The sequence below is a fragment of the Canis lupus genome, chromosome 30 (genome assembly GCF_011100685.1).
Source record: "Canis lupus familiaris isolate Mischka breed German Shepherd chromosome 30, alternate assembly UU_Cfam_GSD_1.0, whole genome shotgun sequence".
Taxonomy (NCBI): domain Eukaryota; kingdom Metazoa; phylum Chordata; class Mammalia; order Carnivora; family Canidae; genus Canis; species Canis lupus.
The window spans coordinates 38309706-38332627 of record NC_049251.1 but is presented as its reverse complement, the minus strand read 5'-3'; the positions used below and the strand labels follow the sequence as shown (position 1 = coordinate 38332627).

The window sequence follows — 22922 nt, the reverse complement described above, 5'->3', positions numbered from 1 at the left end:
ACAGCAGGAAAAAGAGGCTCTGAGAGGGAAAAGGAGCTGCTCAAAGTCACACAGCAGTGCCAGGACCCGAAGGCGCTTGCCTTGCCTTCTGTTTGTTATACCTCCCATCTCCAAGGTGAGAAGGGGACAGGTGCAGGTGCCAGAGGCAGCTGTGATTGGCCAGAGACCCTCCTGGGGTTCCAAGGAATGGCCGGGAGGCCCAGCCTTCTCCACGTGCACCCCCACCCAGCTGGCTGCCACACCCTCCTCAAAGCCCAGACCTGTTCCATCCCGCCCCAGGCTGCACCTGGTACTTGGTCAGTGCCGGGACCCGCCCTTGCCCAGGGCCCCGAGAGGGTTGAGCTTGAGCATTTTATAGAGGCTGGCGTTGCTATGAAGCTATAGGTGAGGAGGGTGGTGAACCCCACGGTTCCTGGAGGTTTATAAGAAGTGGGAGGACGGTACATCATTTCAAATTTTTATTTTTCACGAAGCTCACAGAGGAGATCCAGCTATGGAATCCAGAGAGAGTTCTACGGGAACAGAACAGAAATTGCCTGGGCCTGGGTCCAGAGAAGGCCTGGAGCCACTTCAGTGCCAGCTTCATCCTTGGCACTCGGCCCCTCACACAGCACTGCTCAGCTCCCGCGAGCCAGAGCCCACGGCACAATGGCAGCCGCTGGCGGCTACGGCTGCAGCTGTTGTCGTGCCCAAGGAGGAGTGGGGGGTTGGCTCCAAGGGCCCAGAGGCCAAGCCAGAGTCTTAGAAATTAGCTAGTCCATTCCCATTTTTTAGAGATGATGCAGTGAAACCCAGAAAGAGCAGAGGCTTTCAAGGAGAGTGAATGTGGAGCCTCAGATCTGGGCCTCTTGTCTACTGCGGGTGTCTGCCTAAGGACCTCTCTAAGCATATCTGAGTGTTGGTGTCTAGAGGGGCTGGCCTGTGTGCGTGTGTCTGTGTGTGCCAGGATTCATCTGTGGCGCATGCTTCTGCACATGCTATGGTTTCCATGTCTGTGTCTCTCGATGGGTGTTCCTGTGTGCACCAACTTGGGGCCATGGGCAGAGGGAAAGGGGCCTATTCCTACAATCTTAGGAGGCCTCTCCAGGCTGAGTAGAGAGATTGGTTCCTGAGGGAAAGGGTGAGGAATGGGGACTTTGGCCCCAGTGGAAGGGATAGACCAGAAGGCAGGCTTGGGCCATGGAAGAGAAGGGTCCCAAGCTAGCAGGGGACAGGGGGAAATAAAACTGAGATGGGGTATGGGTCCCTGGACATTGAAACATGTTCTCAGCCCTCATGTGGGCCCAGCCCTGTGGTCACCCCAATGGGCAACCTCCAGGGAAGTAGTCACATGACGTGGCACTTCTCAGCTGATTGCTTGAGGTCTCCCAATGTGGTCTGGGCCTTGTCCTTGAGTGAGCTGATGTCCAAGCCAGGGAGACTGGCCAACTGCCCAAGGACGGAGGCCCTCTCCTCCTCCTCCTCTGTGTCCTCCTCAATCATCTTGGCCAGCTCCCGCGGCAGCTCCACGTCTCCACCTGCCATCTGAATCTGGCTCTCATCTGTCTCATTCTGAAGGGAACAGGGGAAGAGGTGGAGTGGGGCTGGAGGTCCAGGAAGACCCAGAGTTGAAGGGACAGGGAGGAGGCCTGGACTGGGCTCCAGACCCCAGGATTCTTGAGCCACATGTTCCAGTGAGTTCAGTCCCCACCCCCACATCCCAGGGTCAAGCTTTTGACACTGGGACATGGACACCTTGCACTTTTATACCGCTTAACTTCACTCTAAGATACTGAAGACACTAGCATAGTGAATAAAGCAAAATGAAAATGCTTAGGAGTCAAACTGTCCCAGTCAGCTAAGTCATAGGGTATCATTACCTACACTGGAGGGTGTACTGGTCATAGTGATGGGTACCGTTTATCAAGTGCCTATCGTATGGCTGACATTCAAAATAACCCTGTGAGGTAGGTATTGTTATCGATTTTACAAACAAGGAAACTGAGGCCTTTTCCACTCATGCACTTTCTCTCTCAAATAAATAAAATCTTAAAAAAACAAAACAAAAAAAACCCCCTACATCATGGATTCCAATATCTGAGCTCTCTGCCCAACACCTACTGGTTGCCACTGCACTTCTCTATCCCTTTGGGGACCCTGGCACTTTCCACTTTATATCCTACTCAGTTACAGCCATGTCTTCCCTCTTCTATTAGACTCAGTTTCCTGATGGCAGGAGTTGTGTCTTTTAATATGCTCGGTGCAGGCATTTGAGCAATGCCTCCATTCCTAGCTGAGTTTTAACTCAGTAGCTTTCCAGGCTCTCTGGACTGTTTTTTGTTTTTTTCCCTCTCTGAGAGATTTTCAGAAGACTGGTGCCCTGTGGCGAGTCAGAGGCAGCCAGGGGATCAGGAAACACCTGCTGAATGAGTGAATGTGATGTTCAAATGTCTGGTCTTGCAATTCAGGTGGAAGCTTCTGGGCACTGGGAATAGCCTGTGCCTCAGTTTCCTCCTTAGGCAACACTTACATGCCCATCTAGTGCTGCACTGCCTATGGAAGATAGCCTCCTGGCTGCCTGGCCAACCAAGGGGCATCCTCCTCTCCGCAGACAGACTCCATGCCCTGGAAGGCAGCCACGGGTCCTGCAGTTAACTGAGGTTCAGCACTCACAAGCTTGAGCTCTGACCCCAGCTCCAACCCTAGCTGGCTGTGTGGTCTTTCAAGTCCCTTAATCTCTCTGAGCCTCAGTCTCCTGATTTGTAGTGTGAGCAACGGCTACCTGGAAGCGCTACTGAGGGGTTACACAAAGGCACGAAGGCCGAGTGCCTGGCACACAGAGGGTGCCGCAGTCTCTACGCCACCCCCTCCCTGGGTATTCAGGAGCTTCGACTGTACTCACCCTTGTGGTAAAATCTACTGCCTTCCACTTCTGCCTGGGCCTGACTAGGGGTTGGGGGAGGGACACATGGGGGAGAGAAGGAGCGTGAACCAGCTCCAGAAACACAAACTGACCAGTCTTGGGAAGCCTGGGCTTCCCCCCTCAGCACCAAGCCCCAGCCTCTGAATCAGGGAAGGAAAGGTCCAACCAAGAACTCCGTGAGTTTCAGGAGCTGAGAGTTGTGGTGCCCAGAGTGGGGAGAAAGAGTGGGGAGCCCCATGCTCACGGTCCCCATGTGCCTACCAGCCCAGCTCCTAAGCTTACCTTGGGCAGCCGATATTTATCTCGGAAGTGGCTCCGCAGCGTGGCCCGCTCAGCCTTCCTCTGCGTGAACTGCGCGTCCCGCTCCATCCTGCGGGGGAGAGGGGGGGCACCGGGGCGCAGTCATCTCAAGGGCCTGGAGAATGGGTGGGGTCTGTGAGGGAAGGGACGCAGGGGTCTCTGCACACCCTGAGGTGGACCTCGGTTAGGCTTTGCTGCCTCTCCCCCCATCATCGCGGCCCTTTGTTATCTCTGCACCTGCCACACTGGGCTATGGGGGCGGGAGTGTCAGCCAGTGTGGCTCGCTCTGCAGACCCTAATATGTGTCCCTCGAGGCCTCCAACCCCGTCTGTCTTTTCCCTTCCTGACAGATTGTGTTGTGTGAGGGCAAGTACTCGGGACACGCTTGGGTTTGCGTCCTGGCTGCACTACCACTTTTGATATATCACTTATTTTCCTCCTTTGCCACTCACAAAACTATTATCAGGGGGATCTCTGGGTGGCTCAACGGTTTAGCGCCTGCCTTTGGCCCAGGTCGTGATCCTGGAGTCCCAGGATCAAGTCCCACATCAGGCTTCCTGCATGGAGCCTGCTTCTCCCTCTGCTTGTGTCTCTGCCTCTGTGTGTGTCTCTCATGAATAAATAAATAAAATCTTTAAAAAAAAACTATTATCAGGATTAAGCAAAATAATAGCTAATATTTAATGGTTTACCATGTGCCAGGCACTGTGCTATGTGGTTTATATGCGTTAAATAATTTAATCTTAAAAAATATATAGGGCATGTTTTATGGTTGCCATCCCCGTGTTACAGAGGAGGAAACTGAGGCACAGAAAGGTTTAGTTTAAGTAACTGGTCAAAAGTCACCCAGCTAAACAGAACAAAACAAAGCAAAACTGGATCTGAACTAAGCAGCCTCAAATGCCTCTCGGCCCCAGCACTGCCTGCACACAGTCGACGTTGAGTCTCAATATCTATGAGCGCCCCATCTCAAGACCTGTCTCCTTAACTCTGAGCCGCCTCAGCTGCATCGCTTTTCTCAGAATCTCAGACTCAGAGGAGCTCCAGTTGGAAGACGCAGACGGCTAGGACCAGATCGGATTAAGGGATTACTCGTTTCGTCAGAAATGCACGTGCCCCCACCCCATCCCAGGTCCCTACTGCCCCTGCCCCCACTCCCTCTGCCCAGAGTGCGAGGCTGGGACGGGGTCCCGGGTTTAAGATAGGGCAGCTGTGGGGACAGCCTAGAAAGCGCATCCCAGCCTCTTACCGCATCTAGAAAAGTAGGGTAAGGGGATTCGGTGTCTGAAACCGCCCTAGAGGTGGGTCAAGTGGCTGGAGGGGGTTCGGGGGAAGGTCGTCGGTGCCAGGAAGGGATCCCACTCACTTCTCTTCCACCAGTTGCTTCTGATACTCCTCATACTCTTCTCGGCTCATGCCCTGCGCTTCGGCGGCCGATTTGTCCCCGTCCCCCTTGTCCTCGCCGCCCCCCAGGCTCCCGGTGAGGTTCTTCAGCTGGCCGCCCACCATAGTCTTCACCATGAACGCCATGGTCCCCGCTGGCCCTGGCACGGGCGCCGGGAGCCGGGCACGTCCGCACCGACTTCAGCACTAGGGCTCGCGGACAGCTCCTGCCGCCGGCCCGGCGGGGCCCCGCGCTCCAGCCTCCAGCCCCCGCCTCCCCAAACCCCTCCTCACGGGGGGCGGGGGGCATGCACGGGGCTGAGGAGGCTGCACCACGTGCCCGCTCCGCACTCCCGCCTCCCCCACGTGCCTCCTTCCACGCCAAGCTCCGCCTGGGCATCGCTGACAGCGGATTAGGGCCGCGGGGGTGGGGTCTCCCGGGGACGGGGGCGCACCGAGGCGCACGGAGCTCTGCTCCCCTCTCTCCCCTCACTTCCCCCTCTGAGTCCCTGATAGCCAGGATCTCAGCTGGCTGATCCAAGTGGCAGCAAGGGGCAAAGATCCAGCCCTGGGCTCTGCCCCATTGTCCCCAACCCGCTGCCCCAGCAGCTGCCCAGAGAGGTGGACGCCGGGAAAGGGAGGGAGACCAGAGAGGGGGGAATCCCAATTATATCTCCATGGGTTGCCTCATTTTAGTGTGTGCTGCCAAAGCGAGTACCATGGGTTGCCTCCTTCCCATGCCAGCCCCGCTGACCCCTAGAGCTGCAGGAGGTGGCAGGCAGAAGGTTGTTCATGATGATGCTGGCTTGGCTAAGCCAGGAAGGACACCTGGAGGTACCACTCTTTGTGCTGGGTGAATTTGGGGATAGAATTATACCCGGTTGTGATTTCCTCTCCCCCCATTGTCCAGGGTTCAAGGCTCCTGGGGTATCTTGGTCTTTTGGCAATGAAGCCATTCCTTGACCTCCTTACCTGCTTGGAGCTCACTGTCCAGGTACCTGTCTGGAGAAAGTGGAAGCCTTCAGAAAGTAAGGTGAAGCCAGAAGGTCAATGAGCATGTCAAAGCATGGAGAGATGTAAATCACTTTTAATAAGATTAGAGCTCCCCCAAAGCTAAGGTGTGAGCAGGAGCTGGGCACCCAGAAGGAGAGGGTACTGGCCAAGTTGTCTCCCCCCTAGACACCATCCACCTCCTTCCGGGCTTTCAGGTGAGTCGTGCACGCATACTGGGGGAGAGAGGCTCCCTCCTCAGAACCCCCAGGGCCCCAGGGACGTGTGGTGCAGGACACTGATGGCTGCCTGTGGACAAACAGTCCTGAAGGCTCTTGTCCAGCTCCCACCTATTGTCAAGGAAAAAAGAAGATTACTTGGATTTCTGCCTTTGGGGTTCTTGAGACCAGGCTCCAAACTCACCTCTCTAGCATCTCTCCACCCCTGTTCTAGGACCTTCCGTGGCTCCCTTGGCCTGCCCCATCAGGACCACATTCTTCCCCTGGCATTCAAGTTCTGTCCAGGTGGCTCCAGCCTTATGGCCACCATTATAAGCCTACCTAATGCATAAGGTTGTCATCATTTCCACTTTGTACCTTTGCTGTTCTCACCTGGAGGCTGTCTCTTCTCTGCTTTTTAAAGCTCAGCACACTTCACTTTTCCTCCAGGACCACCCCCAGACCACCCTGATTCTTCTTGTCTTGACATTCCATCAATAAGGACTGTCAGTCCCACTTCTGAGCACCTTAGCACCTTCTCCATCTCTAAATGTTTCATTCCTTCAACAAACACCCACCAAGCAGAATTAGTGACTTCCCCCCACCTTTTAAATCCTGTTCACTTGGCTTCACAAACTGGTCCCACCCTGCTTTGACAGTACTGAGCAAGTCACTTTTCCTCCAGGATATTGTGCTTTCTTTTTCATGCTTCCATGCTCTTCTCATGCTGTTCCTCTGCACTGATGCCTTTACTTATCTTGACAGGCTGGAAACCTTCTAGTCACCTTGACGACCCATATCCAACATCCCTTCCAGGTCAATTCCTCTATCTGCCCAAGCTGGGTCAAGGGCTTTATTCCTGTACTGTCATAGCCCCGAGCTTCCTGCCATCATGGCACCGACCACATAACTACCAGTTACTCATCAGTTTTTCACACCAGCAAGTGACTTCTGTGAGGGCAGGACTTAGATGGGGCCAGCAGTTGGGCAGGTGACCAGTAGAGCCTATCAGAAAAATGGGTCTTGGCCCAGGTGCTGCTCCTTGGCAGTTGTCAGGCCAGGCACATTCCCCCTGGGCCCCAGTGCCCCACCTCTCAAATCAGGTGGCTCTGACCCAGAATTAAGAGGTGCCAGGTAGGTGTAGGATGTCTTACCCGTAGGAAGACCCACCTGAAGTACTCGTAACAGAAGAAGCCTAGAGTCTGAATGAGGAGGAAGAGCAGAAAGATGCCAGGCTGCAGGCACGAGGAGGCCCCTGGGGCTTGGCGAGGTGAGCAGGGGGGCTTGGCTGCTGCTTTCTGAAAGGGGACATTTTAAAGTCCTGTATCAGCTTCTTACCCAAAAGGAAAGAGGGGACCTGAAATCTGGGCCATCTGTGTGGGCTCTACTTCCTTTCCCAGGCATGGGACACCCTGGCTGTCATCTCCAGAGAATTTGGAGAGGGTCAGGGTACAAAGCAGCTTCCCCCACCCAAGTTCCCATGGCCCATCTGTGGGAACAGCTGGGAAGGCCTAGGGCCTGGGATCATCGGGGCTCTGAAAGGCTCTAGAGATGAGAAAGAAGTAGAGAGCGAAAGACAGACGGTGAGGGCAAATGTAAAAGCAAGACAGGGCAGGGGCACCAGGAAGAGAGGGCTTCACCACCAAGCTCTGAGCACTCCCATTTCGCTTCTGGTCACTGAGGGGGTTGGACCAAATGGTCTCCAGGGTTCTGCTGGCATCGAGAGTCTCTGGAACCCTCCAGAGAGCAGAGAGGGCAGAGAGAAGGTAAGATCTCCATCACAGACACAGACAGACCCCAACACAGATGTGCTTGCCAGCAGTCCTAGGACGGGAGCACAAAGGCAGGAGGACCTGGGGATGCACAGGGGCTGGGCCACAAGGGCGGGGGCCTCATGGTATCCCTACATTCCCCCTCACCAGTGGGCCTTGAACGTCCTTCTGCAGGAGGCTCAGGATCTGGGCCAGCTCTAAGAAATGATGCTTGGTGCCCACGGGCAGATAGAAGAGCTGGGCTCTTGAGGCCACGCGGGCAGCTGCATCCCTGGGGAGGCGGGACCAGGGGAGGTGACTCATTATCCCTTCTGGTTGTACCCAAACCTCCTAACCCTTCCTCCCTGATTCCTCCCTAATCCCTGATTGCAGCACCTGGTGGGGAACAGGCACCATCTATAGGGCCCCTTCTCAGGGGCTGGTGTTCTTCCCCCAAACATTCCTGTGTCCTCAGACAGTTCTAGCTCCGAGAAAGTTCTCCGTAAAGTTGCCTCTCTCGACTCTAGGCTCCCTGGGCTCTGCTTTCCATCCCCAGCCCCCAGGGGACTTAGTTCCTCTCCCCTTTCCCATCCTCCCACCCTCAAGCGTCTAGATGTGAGTAAGGGACCCAGAATCCAGCATCCAGCCTGAAGCTTTCCTCCTCCGTGGCATCAAGGTGACCTCCCTGTCCACAGAGCTCTCTGGGGAGCCCTTGAGGCTTGGCCCAAAGTGGGATGTTGGGGGGCTGGTGGAGGCACAAAGAACACAGGGACTGCCCCCTCCTGCTGGGCCTGATCTTGGTTGTGGTTGCTCCAAGCATGTCATCAAAGCACGGCCTCCTTCCAGGCGCTGTCACTGAAGGAGGGCTCAGATTCAACCCTCCCTGGGGAGGTGGGGTGTCTGATAGGGGCTCTCATGAGGGCCCCTCCCAGGGAGAATTACTTTTAAACTAGGAATTTCAAGACTTTAAACTTGAGTCAATTAAGTTCAAGTCAACTCAACAAACCTAACGGTGCCCCAGCCCCTCCCTGTGCACCAGACTTTGTGCTGGGTGCTCAGGAAGTGAGGAGAGGACTAGGGAACCCGGAGGAACTTGAGGCTGAGCACGTGGGTGGAGCGGGACTTCTCTGCCCCTCCTCGCAGATGCCCTTACCTTATCTCTTGCAGGTCCTGGAGCAGAGTCCTCTGTCTGTGGAGCAGGGCGCAGACCTTGGCAGAGTCCTGCAGGAGTGCCACCCTGTTCTCTGGGGCCCAGGGCTCAGCCCCTCTCTCCTCAGAATCCCTCTTCCCCAGGGACACTGAAGCCCTCTTCCTTCTGGAAGGCCTTACCAGCTTTCCTGGCCCCTGCTCACTTTGGACATTATCTGACATACTGAGTTTATCCCCCGTCCGGCTGGGCTTCTGGACTTCCCTCCTCTCAAACCGCTTATCCCTGAGGGTCATAGGCTCTCTGCCCTCTGCAGAAGTGGTTCTGCCCCTGGAGGCAGCAAAGGCCCAGTCGAGTCCTCTCCTACCTACTCCCACTCGGGGCCCAGTCCAAGATGGGGCCAGTGCCCAACAGCCCTCAGTGCCTGCGCCTCTGTCTCGCTGAGAGGCCTGGAGAAGTGACCGCCCCTCTCCGGGGTGGGTAGAACCTGGCAGGAGGAGTTCTGGGCCTGGAAGTAGGGTCAGAGAGCGGCCTGGCCTTGGAGTGTGGCCCCGTCGCCACCCCGCCGCTCCAGCAGCCCAGCCTCAGCCGCTCTGGCCCGAGGACACAGATGAGAGCCCCGAGCTGTCAGAGCCCAGCAAAGCTCGCAGGAGCCCCTGGCCTCCCTGCCTGGCATCGAGCATCCAGCTCTCCGGCCCAGGCTGGGCATGCCACGGGGCATGACTGTTCCGAGGAGAAGCCAGGAGGGCAGTGGCGATGAAGCGAGGCTTCGGGTGCATCTGAGCACTAAGCCAGCCATCCGTACGTGACCCAAGTCACATGTGGAGCTACATGCAAATTAGCACCCGGTCTCTTTCTGGCACTTGTCCAGGGCCCCGGGTACCCGGCAGTGCCTCTCCCAGCCCCAGCCACGTGGATCCGGGGGCACCTGCTCACACAGGGCTAGCCCCCTGCATGCTCCCCGGCCTCGCAGATCCAGCCCATCCTGCCACCTGCGGCACTGCACCCCCCTCTCCTTTCCCCCCAGGCCTTGGGGGAGACTAGTTCCCAAGTACAGTGGTTGCTCCTCCTCCTGGACAGAGGGAGCCCCCCGGTGCCAGGGGCCCAGTGCCTGAGGGAGCTCACTCTTCCAGGCCTGCAGGCAGGGCCTTGGGTGCCCAAGGGGGCCACTCACCCAGGCTCCGACAGGCCTGGCATGGCCCAGGGACCCCAGCTGCATCTTCCATTGCCTCTCAGCCTGGGCCAACCGTTTGGATAGACCCTGGAGGGCCTGCAGGATCTGGCGATATCTGCCCAGCGTCTCCTCCAGGCCAAAGCGTCGCTCCCCTGGAGAATGGGGCAGAGCTGGGACAGGCAGCCGGCGGCACCGCGGTAGGAGGTCCTATCTTTGGGGGGCTTCTTGGAGAGGGTGGGCAGAAAGTCAGGCTTCTGCCTCCAAGACTCTCCCCTGAAAAGATGTGAACCCGTGGAGGAACCCCACCCGTGGGGTGGGGATAGGACCGAGTCCCAGGACCCGGGGTCTGCTAGATGGGGCCTCCTCAGGCCCTCCTCTCCCCACTACTTAAAGGACTCCTGGTTTGAAGGGAAGAGGGTCCTGTGATGCTCCAATGGGCCCCTGCCCCACCTGCCTGCTCCCTGGGTCCCTACCCTCTTCCTGGACTTTGGAGCTCAGCTTTGGCATCGCGTCCTCCCTGGTGCCAAGGGCCAGCCTCGCCCGAAGCCCTTCCAGCTGCCTTGCCAGCCGGCGCTCCTCCATCTCCAGAAGGGGCTGGCGGGGAGGCTGGACAAAGAAGAGAGAAGTCAGGCCTGAAACCCGTGGGAGGCCTGCGGTGAGGGGAGCTTTCCCCCAGGGCCCCAGCCCCCATCCTGGTGGACCAAACATCCATCCCAGCCAGGGAAGAAGCGCCCCAGCTGGGTCTCCCTCACTGGGCCACGAGGCCCTACAATTGCAGCCCGGCTCTGTGGCTGCCCCATCCCCACCCCTTCCCTCCTGCTGCCGCCTGACACCCCAGCAGCTCTCTCGGGACTCGGACTTTTGTCCGGGCGGCTCCCCACTCAGCCACCTCTCTCTGCTCTTCAAGCTCCTGTCTTCCAGGTGGCCTTCCCTGCTCCCCTTAGCTGGTCAGGACCCCTCTTTCATGTTCCCACAGTCCCCAGCCAGCTTGGGAGATGCTCCAGGACAGGGCCTGGCGCCAGGTCACCTCTGGCCCCCAGCACGGCCCGGAATAAAGCCTGGCCTGGGCAGAGCTGCAGAGCTCAGAGACACAGACAGCTCTCAGTAGAGATAAAGGCTGGAATGATGGTACGGAACACCGTGACGTGAGCAGAAGCTTCTGCGATGGGGAGGGGTCCCCGGGCTGTCTCTCCCCTAGCTCTCCCCTGAAGTGCCGGCCCAGGGCTGGCATCACCTTAGGACCCGGCTCACTCAGACTGAAGGTCAGGAAGGACAGGATGTCATGGTCATCTGGAAGGGGGGAGAGAAGGGAAGGTAAGACGCCCCCCTCGGCCCAGTGGCCTGTGTGCTCAGCCCTCACCCCCAGGCCCCATTACATTCTGGGCAGGCAGGAGATCTGGGCAGCTCTATCCTTCGTCTTGCTCACTTCATAGGAAACGTGTGGGGGGCAGACAAGCAGGGGGGTGGACAGTGAGGGTGGACCCACACACAGAGCCAAAGGTGGGTGCCCCACAGTGAGTGGGTAAACTGGACAGTCCTGGGTGAGAGCCAGGGCAGCAGACTGACACCCTCAGGCCCCAGAGCGTGGCCTCTACTGGCAGAAGCAAGCACGCAGCGGCCACCCCCTCAGCAGGGCTCTGATCATTTCACTCTCCTCCTCAGAAACCTTCCATGGCTCCCTAGGGCCTAGAGCCTAAAGACCAAAGTCCTGGCCTTCAAGAACTCCCACTCTCGGGTTCTATTCTGCTTTCCAGCTGTGGGTCTCTCTGTGGACTCTCCATGACATTACATCCTTTTGCTCCGGTTCCCTAAATGTCCCTCGTGGCTGCCCTCTTCTGCTTGCCCCACAGTCCCCAGCTGGGGGCACGTATGAGACCATCACCGGAATAAAGGCTTCTGGTGCTTATCCTATTCGAGACTCAGCAGCCCTGCAAGGCAGACGTGACCTCCCCCGGTGGCAGCAGAGGCCCAGAGACGGCTTGTGCATGACTTCCCAGGCCACATAGAGAGGAAGTGGCTAGCCCCACGCCCAGAGCCGTTTAGAAGGTGTGCGCAGGATGAGTCATTAGGTACCACTCTGCCCTCACTTGCCCAGAAGGCCTCACCTGCCAGGGTGCTGGTGGCTGCCGAGACCCCAAAGAAACCTCCAGGAGCCAAAAGCAGGGGCCCGGTGTCAACACAAACCTCATCTAGGTCACTGGGTGTGAGGCCACTGCTCAGGGACACCTGAGGGGTACAGAGGAGTGAGCCCCTTGCAGATAGAACCCTCTCCTCTCCCCTGACCCCAGCTGTGGGGCACTGTCCCCATCTCTGATTCACCAGCTCCCCTGGTTCTAAAGTAGAGCTTGCAGGTGGCTGCAGGGCTTGGCATCAGAATGGCACGGGGGTGGGGGGACACACGCTCACCTGGTCTCACTCCAGCCCACGTAAGTATGTGCTCTGGGAGTTAGCAGTGTGTGCAGGGAGGAGGAGCCCGCATGTGCCAGGAACCCCGTGCAGCGGCACGGGCACGACTCTGTTGGGGTCACGGGGCTCGCACAGCAGCTCTGTAGCTCTGGGCCCTCCAGCCCTCCAGCCCCCACCCAGAGAAGCTGCAGAAGCAGGAGGGGCCACTCACACGCAGCCTGTGCCCCCAGTACGTGATCCGTGCCGTGAAGGGTCGTGGCAGGTTGCGGAAGTCCCAGCGGCAGGAGCCCAGCTCGCCGCCGGCTCCGTCCCTGTGGGCGCAGGACCCAAGGTCTGGTCGCGGGGGTGGTCCCGGGGGCTGCTCTGCGCAGGCGTCCTGGGGACCCGGGACGGGACAGGTCCCCGTGGCCTAGCCGAGTCTGCTTCTCTAGCAGGAGGAGAGGCGCAGGAAAGCAGGCCTCGCCTGGCGGAGCTGGGAGTTGGAGTTTACAGAAAAGGCCAAGGCCTCCCTGTGCCCCGTCCCTGGGGGACAGAGCCTGACGGGCGTGGGTCCTGCCCTCAGGTCCCCGGGCCCTCCCTTGACCTCCACATCCGCCTGCGCCTGCGGGTAAGGCTTCTCCTCCCTCTCCTTTCTCCCGGCCTGACTCAGCAGGACTGAGTCGGGACAGTGGCACAGACAAGTTCTGGGGGCCCGAGGGGGCCGAGGCTCCGTGGGGCGGAGGCGCACAGCAGGTGCTCCCCAGCCGGGCGCAGGGCGGGGAGGGAGGCCAGCTCCGGGGGCAGCCTGCGTCACCTTGGCCGTGTGACCAGCCCTCCCAAACCTGAATTTCCTCACCTTCCAAATGAGGATAATAATTGGAACTACCTCATAACATTGTTATGAGGGTTTAACCAAGACCATGAATGTAAAGCGCTCGGCCCGGCGCCAGGCGCACAGGTAGTCTCTGCTCCATAAACATGAGCAATTACTCTAATTGTTATGAGCTGAGGGGTATTTGCTGAGCGACACTGACGGGCTGGCCCTGCTCCCGGTGGGACGGGAAGCCACGTCAGCTGGAAGGAGGGGTGGCGCAGGGCAGGGCACAGGCCACATGGCCTCCAATCTCGGCCCTGCGCACAGCCGTGTGACCTTGGGCAAGTCGCTCCACCTCTCTGGGCCTCCCCGGCCAGCCTGTGATTGGGGACTAAGACTCCCTCGCCGCCAGGGTGCTGCTGCTCAGAGGCGGTGTTGTGAGTGACCACACTCGGCACATGCTCCCCCTTGTGTCCTTTGACACCCCCCACCAGGGTGGGGGCGCTAGGCATTGAGGACTCAGTGGGGCCGTTCCTGGGAAGCCCGACAAACTCGGGTCCCTGCCCTGGAGGAGGCCCCGCGGGGACCAAGGAGACAGGAGTTCCAGGGCAGCAGCTCAGATAAGAGGCCAGAGAGGAGGGCACAGCCGGGCAGTGTTGGGGGGGCGCCTCAGGACCCAGGCCGGGGCTCGGGTAGGCAGTGAGGGTACCGCGGAGGCCCCGGGAGCGGGCTGGGGTCAGTCCCGACAGGGGCTTACCCGTGCGACTCGAGGCGAGTGTGCCCATCACTGGCCAGCACGCGGATGACAGGGCTCTGCTGCGGGGGGGGACAAGCGGCCTGAGCCATGGGTGCGGGCTGGAGTGCGACGGTGTGGACGGGAGGACGGCCCGGAGATCACCACTCACCTGGGTGTCCTCGGCCGAGGAGTCGAAGAGGATCCCGATGCCGTCCCACGAGGTCGGCCCCCCCGGGGCCAAGCCCACCTGGCCCTTGTCCCGGGTGTACCACACGGCCTGCGGGGCCCCAGCTGCTCAGCCCGGGGACCTCGGGACACCAGAGCCTCGGGATCGCCACCCGCCTCCCCGGCTCACCCCCCGTGCTCCCGCCGGGCCTCGACTGGGGCCACTCACCATGCCCTGGGCTCCTAGGCGCCCCGGCCCCGTCACCCTCATCTGCACCTCCACCTCCCAGGCCGAGAAGAGGACGGGAGCCCTGCTCCACACGGCACCACTGAGGCTCTGCGTGGACGGGGCCAGGCGCACTTCTTCCGGACCCAGTACAGCACCTGCGGATCGGGACAGCTCAGAGCCGGGGGCCCCCCCCCCCGTCCCCTGCCCTCCGTCATTCTCTGTCTGGCCTGGGCCGCGCTCTGGGGGAGCAAGGAGGTGACATCAGGGCCTGCCAGTAAATAACAGGCCAGCTGTCGCATGCGGGAACCCACCGGAGACGTGGGTGCTGGAGCCCAGCACAGAGCTGGAGCCCCCCACAGCTGGGGCGCCTCACCGGGTGGGGGCAACAGATGTCAGACCCATGGGGGGCGCTTCACCTGATTTCTCAAGGAAGCCTCACCACAAGTTTGTGCAGCCTGCTTTTAAAAGACCCCATTAAAAAAAATAAAAATGAAAATAAAAATAAAAATAAAAATAAAAAAATAAATAAATAAAAATAAAAATAAATAAGAGACCCCATTTTACACACGAGGCTCAGACAAGCTAAGGAACTAAGTGGATTGGAACTCAGCTCATCCGATTCCAAAGTATGGCTGACCCTCCAACAACACGGCTTTGGGCTGCGTGGGTCCATTTATATGCGCGTGATTGTTTTCATAAATGCCATATGATACTGTAAATGCGGTTTCCTGATGATTCTCTTTTTTCTTAAAAGTTATTTATTTTAGGGGGACCTGGGTGGCTCAGCGGTTGAGCGTCTGCCTTTGGCTCAGGGCGTGACCCCGGGGTCCTGGGATCGAGTCCTGCATCGGGTTCCCTGCATGGAGCCTGCTTCTCCCTCTGCCTGTGTCTCTGCCTCTGTGTGTCTCTCATGAATAAATAAATAAAACATTTTTTCTTTTTTTTTCTTAGATTTTATTTACTTATTCATGAGAGACACAGGCAGAGGGAGAAGCAGGCTCCATGCAGGGAGCCTGATGCAGGACTCGATCCCGGGTCTCCAGGATCAGGCCCCGGGCTGCAGGCGGCGCTAAACCGCTGAGCCACCTGGGCTGCCCTAAATAAAATATTTTTAAATAATTTATTTATTTTAAGGAACGAGAATGAGTGTGAGCAGGGGGAGGAGCAGCGAGGAAGGAGGGGTTGGAGAAAGACTCTCCAGCAGACTCCGCACTGAGCCTGGAGCCTAGGCTCACGACCCTGAGACCACGACCTGAGCCAAAACCAAGAGTCGGAGGCTTAACGGACTGAGCCTCCCAGGCGCCCTCTTCCTTACGATTTTCTTAACACTTCCTTCTCTCTGGCTTACCTTATTGTAAGAATACGATATATAATACGTACAACGTACAAAACGTGTTACTTGCCTCTGTGCATATTGGTAAGGCTTGGGGTCAAGCTATTAACAGTTAAGTCTTGGGGGCATCACAAGTGACATCCTGATTTTCCACACGTGTGGGGCCGGCGTCCCTAACCCCTGAGCTGTTCAAGTGTCAACCGTTCAAGCATCAGCCTTTTGCCCCACAAGACAGATTTGTGCCTCTCTGAGTGTCAGGTGAGGAAACAGGACCCACGGAGGAAAAGGATGCGCGGGGGGCCCCGGGACACAGCAGAGTGCTTTGTGAGAACAACCACGTTGGGGTTCAGGATCCAGACTGCGGAAGCACGGAGAGACGGAGAGACGCCCCGTGTGGCCAAACGAGGCCCGGGGGCTTCCTGGTGGGGGCACCTGGGGGCATTCCAAGGTGAGGAAAGCATTTGAAAGCCAAAGTGGGACCTGGCTGGCAAGGCAGGTGGTGAGGAAAGGGTGGGGGATGGAGTGAGTGTGTGTGTGTGTGTGTGTGTGTGTGTGTGTGTGTGAATTCTCAGTGGCTGTGGCTAGGGGGAGACCTATCTGGGAGGAGGAGGGAAAGGGGAGAGAAACTGAGGCAGGCTCGGCAGGAATCGAGGGGGAGGGTGATCAGAGGCCTCACCCAGCTGGCTCCCCACCCCTCTGGCCTGCCAGCCTGGAACCTGGCCCAAGGCCCAGGCCTTGCCAGGACTTTCCGGAGGCTACTAATCCCGGCTGTTTGCTCAGCAAGGCCAGGGCTGGGGGTGGGGAGGCTCAGAGGCTGCAAGGCCAGATCCTGGGGGCCCTTAGAAGCCACCACTGCCTCTGAAGTGGCTTGTAGGAGGCAAGGATTGTCCACTGAATACTACACGTGTGCAGTCAGCCTTAGGTGGGTTGTGCGTGAGACCTCACCCCAAACTGCCGGCTCCCCGAGTCCGACTCGGCCCTGCGTCTCTGGGCTCGGCACAGAGGGGCAGTGGTGGTGGCAGGTGAGTGAATGAATGAAGGGACAGGCCGCATCTGGCTGTGTGACCTCGGCAAAGCCTCTGCCCCTCTACGGGTCTGAGCCACTCCGGGCCTGATGGGGCCCAGGGGCAGGGGGCGCCGCGCTCGGGCCTGAGGCAGGGCCTGGCTTGGTGCCGCGAGAACCGGCCCCTTCCTTTGTTTACCTCCGGTGCCTCCGTGAGGGAAGATTGACGGGGCCTGTCATGGTAAAGGGACACCTGTTCTGGCCTCAGTCAGGAATCACGCGCCGCTCAGAGCTTCCACCTCACACACACAGAAATACGTGATGGATCTGCTTTCTCTCTTTGCCCTGCCTGTTAGGGGGCTCTGAGCCAGCTCCATGGCCAAGTAGGGGGGCAGGCCACGCAGCACGCGCTGGTGACAAGCCGTGTTCCTAGACTCACCTCCTGCCTCAGCCTTACCCCCTCGTCTTGATCCTCTCGTTCATTTCTAACCTAAGCTCGTCTGTACTGCGTGGGTTTTCGTCAGTCCTCGGGGAGCCTTTCCTCGGGTGCCTGTCTGGGTTGAGCATCTGACCCCTGATTTCAGCTCGGGTCATGACCTCAGGGTTGTGGGACTGAGCCCCACAGTGGGGAGAAAGTTCCGTCTTCAACAAGAGCAAGTAGAAAGGAGACTCCGGAGGCCTGGTTGGGCAGTTCCCGAAGCTACTGTGCTCGTGCCCCCCGCCCCCAGCACACACAGGGCAGAGCTGCTGCTCCAGCTGCCAGGCAGCCCCCAGTTCTCCCGGACAGCCCGGCCCGTCGGGGAGCAGGGAGCGGGGAGGCTGGCGCGGCCCAAGCTGCCTTGGGCGGTGGGTCTGGGCCTCAGCAGGCGGGCGAGCGTGTGTACTTACAGGCGGGAGAAGCAGAGGAAGGAGAGGGTCCAGGAGAGGCAGAGGGAGAGAGAGAAGCCCTAGGCGGAGACAGAGGAAGGCAGGGAGAGAAACTGAGGCCGGGGGGCGGGGTGGGCCGTGGTGGGCGGAGGAGGAGGTGGGTGACAGGGGCCCTGGGCCCTGGGCCCGCCAGCACCGAGTCACAGCTGCCTGGAGCTGGCCAGCCCCCCCCCCCACGCGGCTGATCCACCCCCCCTCATTGCTCCCCTCGGCCGGTACCCGCCCGTCCCCCCCTCCGGCCCGCTCACCTCCGTGATGACTCCAGAAGGGTATTGCAGCCCCGGGCGCCGCCAGCCTTGGTCCTTTGAAGCTGAGCTTATACTCAAACCTCCTCTGAAGAGAACTGGCCCCCTCAGGGCCGGGGGCGCCCAGGAGCAGGAGGAGGGCGAGGGCGAGGCGGAGCAGGGGCTCCCCGCTGGCCACCAGCATTGCAGCCGCAGGGGGAGGCCAGGGCGGGCGCCAGGGCTGCCGGGCGGGGAGGAGCTGCTGTCGCCGTCCTCTCCCTGTCCCCACAGAGGCCGGTTCCCCGGGGCGACCTCCTCGCCAGCCTGACCCCGACCTCTCGCGCACCTCGGGCCATCACCCGCCGTCCCTCGGGCGGCCTCTCCCCTGGCTCAGGATGGGCCCCGCCCCGCCTCCTGCCCGCAGATCAATGTCCCGGGCCACCCCCGTCCCGCCTTCTCTGTCCCAGGCGCTCCTCCCGCGTCCCCGGACACTCAGGCCTCCGAGCGCCTGTTTCCTCAACACAGAAGTTTCCTGCAGAGAAAGGGGGTCTCAACAGCAAATGAACGCCACGTGTGGCCTTGTCTGGAGCCTCGTTTTAACTAACCGACTGGGGGGAAACGAGACTATTGGGGGAAATCTGAACAATGAATACTTGATTTAAATAAGGAATTGCTGTTAAAGATTTTAAGAGTAATAATGGTACTGTGGTCACATTATTTTTTTAAAAAGTGTTGTCTTGGGGTGCCTGGGGGGCTCAGCCGTTGAGCATCTGCCTTGGGCTCAGGGCCTGATCCTGGAGACCCAGGATCGAGTCCCGCGTCGGGCTCCGTGCATGGAGCCTGCTTCTCCCTCTGCCTGTGCCTCTGCCTCTCTCTCTCTCTCTCTCTGTCTTTCATGAATGAATAAATAAAATCTTTTTAAAAAATGTGTTTTGTCTTTTAGAGAAATGTAGGAAAGCTCTACCAATAAATTGATCAAATGCTTAGGATCTGCTTCCAAGTGTCCGGGAGCTCAGAGCTCAGAGGTGGGGGTGCTGGGCACAGGATTAGTCTGGAACTGCTGTTCACGCTGGATGGTGAGGATGTGGGTGTTTGTGACTTCTCTCTCCTGCATATGGTTATAGGATTATTTCCATTCTACAAACGTTTTAAAAAAAGAAATCCTATATTTCAAATATTTTCACTCAAATGCTCATTTTCCAGAGTGGCTCACTTGCCAAGAATCTGGCTAGCTGAAGTTTTACTGTACTTTCTAAGTTCCCAATGGGATTAAGTTACCGAAACCCTACAAATTAATTAAAATCAAGGCTGTAAATGGAAAAGCTTAGGACACGCTAAAAGGAAACCTTCATTTCTCAACAGTAAGTGCTCAGCCACCTGCACCCCGCTGTCCCCACCTCCACGGCCACGCTGTGCAACAGCAGGCCCCAGTGTGGCCCTGCTCCCTCACCTGCCACTCAGTTCTCACTCCTGCCCCTACTGCCCCATCACAACCGCTCCAGGGGCGCCTGGGTGGCTCAGTTGGTTAAGCGTCTGCCTTCGGCTCAGGTCACGATCCCAGAATCCTGGGATCCAACCCCAGATGGGGCTCCCTGCTCTGCGGGGAGTCTGCTTCTCCCTCTCCCTCTGCCCCTCCCCCCACTCATGCTTTCTCTCTCAAATAAATAAATAAAATCTTAAAAAAAAAAAAAAAAGGAAAGGAAACCACTCTGGGAGGGCCTGACAATGACCCCTGTCCTTTGCTTCCAGGGGACACTTGTCAACCGGTCTCTGCAGGGTGGACTGCCATGAGCATCCACTTCCTCGCCCCCTCCCCTACACTCTGAGAAGCCTTCTGGCTCCCCTGCAGGGCCCCCCTCATCCCCGCCCCTGCCGGCCTCCTCTGTGCGCCTTTGCCACCCACTGCCCTCCCTCCCGGCACCTCTGGGGTTCCTTGTGCTGGGGCCTGTCCTCGCTTTCCCTGAGTTCCCTGGCCAAGTTCACCCAAGCCCACGGCTTCCAGCACCATTGCGGTGCTCATGATCCCCAAAACTCTACTGTTAATGGGCTATGGGCCTGAATGTCTAACTCTGTGGTGACATCTCTACTTGGAGGTCCCCAGAGAACACGTCCACCTCAAACTGCTGTTGTCCAACGTCTGGCCTGCCCTTGTCAAGGCTAGGGGCTCGTGAATGGCAACCCCCACCCCTGCCCTGTCAAACCGGAGCAAGCTCTTCAATTTGCTCTCGCTACTCATAGGCCACCTTACCTGATCCTCTAACCTCCAAGCCTGTTTATCTGTAGGATGAGGTACTCACAGCACGTATCTTCAAGAGCTGACTGGGGGGTACGTGAGATGACACATCTCGTGTGTTGACAATAGGGCGTGGCACGTAGTGAGCACTCAGCTCAGTAAAGTGTCAGCTGTGCTCACCTTCCTCTGCACCTCCGATGGCCTCCGCAGCCCAGGCCACCGGCAGTCACCTCCTGGCTGGCCGCCTGCAGCCTCCCCACTGTCTCTCTGTCTCCACTCTGGACACTCCCACCCCCAGGGCCAGATTGTAACCAGAATTATTCTCAAATGCAGATCTGACCACATGGCTCCTTGGTCCTAAACCCTTCAATTGCTCCTGGTCATTTGTAGCAAGTTAAACCCGTGGGATCTGCAGAGCCAGGTGGGGTCTGGGCCCTGCTTCCTCTCCAGCCTTGCTTGCTCCCAAAAGACCCCCACTGGCACCTGGGGCCCAGCCACACTTCAGGACCTCATCAGGCTGTGGCATCTCAGCACTTTGCCCAGGCAGTGCCCTTCCTTTGCCAGAAACGCCTCATTCTCTGTCCCTGTCCGAACTCCAGGTGTCTGAGAGGCCACCTAGCGTCTCCTGCCCCCTCCACTTCACCAGATTTCTGGGCACCAAGTTGAGATTGAGTGGGCTCTCTATGAGGGTGACATGCTCGTCTCCGCTAGGCCAGCGGCCAGCACAGGAACAAAACAGCCATAAGTCAAGTGAGAGACTGGAAGGAAGAACAGGGCGGACTCACATGTCAGCAGGTGGAAGGACTGGGAGCATCCAGCTCTCTGGGCCTGCATGCCCTGGCCCCAGCCCTTCTCTCCGGATCCCGTGGCCACGCACCAGTGCAGGTGTCTGAACCCGAGCCAGTTCTCAAAACTCCCCGGCCACCTGTGCCTTCAGCGAAGTCAGGTTGGTGGCTTGACACTGGCCATGGCGCGTACACCGTGGACGCCACAAGCTCCAGATCTGAGCCCCCTCCACGCCTCGGGGTCTGTTCCCAGCGACGGCGCGGCCCGCGGTTCCCTCCGAGTGCGGGCTCCATCGCGGCACACCTCGCGCTTGGCGGGTGTCCAGCCACCCCTCCTGCTCTAAGGAAGCCTCCCCCTTGGGTCACTACCATTCCCGCCTCTACCTTTTCCGCCCCCTCAGCGCGTGGATGCAGCCTGAAGGCAAACGTCCCTCCCTTTGGCATCAGATTTGCTCCCCCTCTGCTGCCTTCAAATCCCGTCACCCTCTCCTCTTCTTACAGCTGAATCTCCCAAGCCGGGGACCTTCCCGCAGGGCTCACCCCCCTCCCCCCAGCCAGGCCTAGAATCTGCACCCCCACGAACTCCGGTTTCGCTAGAGGCCCAGCGGCCTCCTAGCTGACGCCAGTGGCAGGCTCTGCTCTTCTGGGAAGAAGGGACCTGCCGGCTTGTCCCCTGCCTCTGCCACAGGGCGGTCTGCTACCTCCCTCTCCATACCCTGCCTGGCCAGCCTCCTCTCCTTGACCTTTGAATGTCAAGAACTCCCCCAGGCATGGTCCCGGGCTCCTTCTGCACGTCCTCCCAAAGTGACCTCCTCCCTGGACGTGGCTTCAGATCCAAGCCGCACTCTGACCTCTCCGATTCCCTGCTCCAGCCTCTGGGCTCCAACAACTTGCTCAAGGCCTCTTGGCAGTCAAAGGCACACCTAAAACTCACCATGCCCTTACTAGAACTCCGGGTGCCTTCTCCTGGACAGGAGCCTCCTGGTGGCCGCCCCCTTACCCCGGCCACTCTGCCCGCCCTGCACCTGCAGGAGGACTCCGCTGGCAAGTCCCCTGGGCTTCATCTCACATCCCTCTGGAGGTCGTCCCCTCCCGGCCCCTTCTCTTACACTCATCAGCCCCCCTCTGCTGCCTGGGGGGACTCCTCCACCAGCAGCCACAGTGTTTGTATCAACACCTTCCTGTTCAGAGCCTGTCACTGGCTCCCCGTGGCTTTCAGTGTGACAAAGGCCAACCTTTGCTCTGGCCTCCCCCCTCTGCCTCAAGGCTCGCCTGCCCTCTCTCCAGTCCAGGCTTCTCTTCCTGGAATGCTGCGGCCCACTCCTCACACCTCCTGGTCATCCTCATCTAGCTTGCCGTGCTGCCTCTTACGGGAAGTCCTCCCTGACCCACAGACAAGATCCGATCCCGTTACACATGGTTTTTGCCGTAGCACTTAGCAGCTTGTAGTCGTCGGTGTGATGGCCTCCCTAACTCCACGGCTCTGTCTTGCTCGTTGCCGAGCCCCAGTCCTAGCACAAAGCAGGTTTTCACATGTCTGTCGTTGAATGAACCAAGGGTCTGGCCTTGGAGAAATGAGCCTGTCATTGGCAGGGGAGGTGAGGAAGCTGCTGCTCCGGGCTGGAAGGCAGACGCTGGCGGCCGGGCTGCCGGGGGCTGAGACACAGGCACGAGACACACGGCCAAGTCCGAACCCCCTGGATTTCAGGTCCTGCTAGCTGGGCCGGGGTCAGCGTCGCCCCCGGACAAGGGAAACCACCCCCCACCCAGCGAGGTGCCCATCTCAATGATGAAAGGAGCCTCCCCCAATCTTTACAGCTTCTGCACTGACCACCACACCCAGGCAACCTGAGGGAGGGGGGACCATGCCCTGGTGGGTCCTCATCCTCTATCTGGGGCCCCCGAGGCAGAGTGGGGAAGGCCCCCCACCTTCATCCTCAGGCACGCGGCTGGGCACACGTGGGACAGGCCAGCGCCGTGTCATCTTGGGTCAACAGTGAGAACCACCAGTGGCTCAGAGGCTCCCCCTCCCTCACCCTCTGGGGTCAGCACTTTCTCTGAGGCAGGTGACATTTATCTTGCCTCCAACCAGGGGGACCCCGCTTCCACCTGGTCAGGCCTGGGCGCCTCCCCCATCCTTGGTGCCAGGCATCCTCGTGCTGTCGCCTTGAACCACACGGCGGGGGAGGCAGCTGGGACCCCCAGACGTTACCCTGTGCACAG

General features: G+C 58.9%; 2 protein-coding genes across 7 annotated transcripts; both read right to left on the bottom strand.

Annotated features, from left to right (window-relative positions):
- Positions 1–443: 443 nt before the first annotated feature.
- On the bottom strand, positions 444–5514 carry CPLX3 (complexin 3). Its single transcript, XM_038581002.1, has 3 exons — positions 4569–5514; positions 3185–3272; positions 444–1551 (listed from the first exon to the last, which is right to left on the bottom strand). Exons 1-3 carry the CDS (start codon positions 4730–4732, stop codon positions 1327–1329), a joined length of 477 nt encoding a protein of 158 aa, XP_038436930.1. The 5' UTR covers positions 4733–5514; the 3' UTR covers positions 444–1326.
- Positions 5515–5652: 138 nt separating this feature from the next.
- Positions 5653–18085, bottom strand: LMAN1L (lectin, mannose binding 1 like). 6 transcript variants are annotated; one of them, XM_038580994.1, is made up of 13 exons: positions 17706–18084; positions 14195–14349; positions 13970–14077; positions 13822–13880; positions 12483–12582; positions 11971–12091; positions 11100–11155; positions 10339–10471; positions 9866–10017; positions 8698–8753; positions 7713–7836; positions 6964–7091; positions 5653–5925 (listed from the first exon to the last, which is right to left on the bottom strand). In XM_038580994.1, the coding sequence occupies exons 1-13, from the start codon at positions 17884–17886 to the stop codon at positions 5790–5792; spliced, it is 1509 nt and encodes a 502-aa protein (XP_038436922.1). In that variant the 5' UTR covers positions 17887–18084; the 3' UTR covers positions 5653–5789. The 6 variants fall into 6 exon arrangements, with proteins under 6 accessions (XP_038436922.1, XP_038436921.1, XP_038436920.1 ...); XM_038580993.1 differs by having other exon boundaries at positions 8698–8765; positions 13822–13877; XM_038580992.1 differs by having other exon boundaries at positions 8698–8765; positions 17706–18083.
- Positions 18086–22922: the final 4837 nt, after the last annotated feature.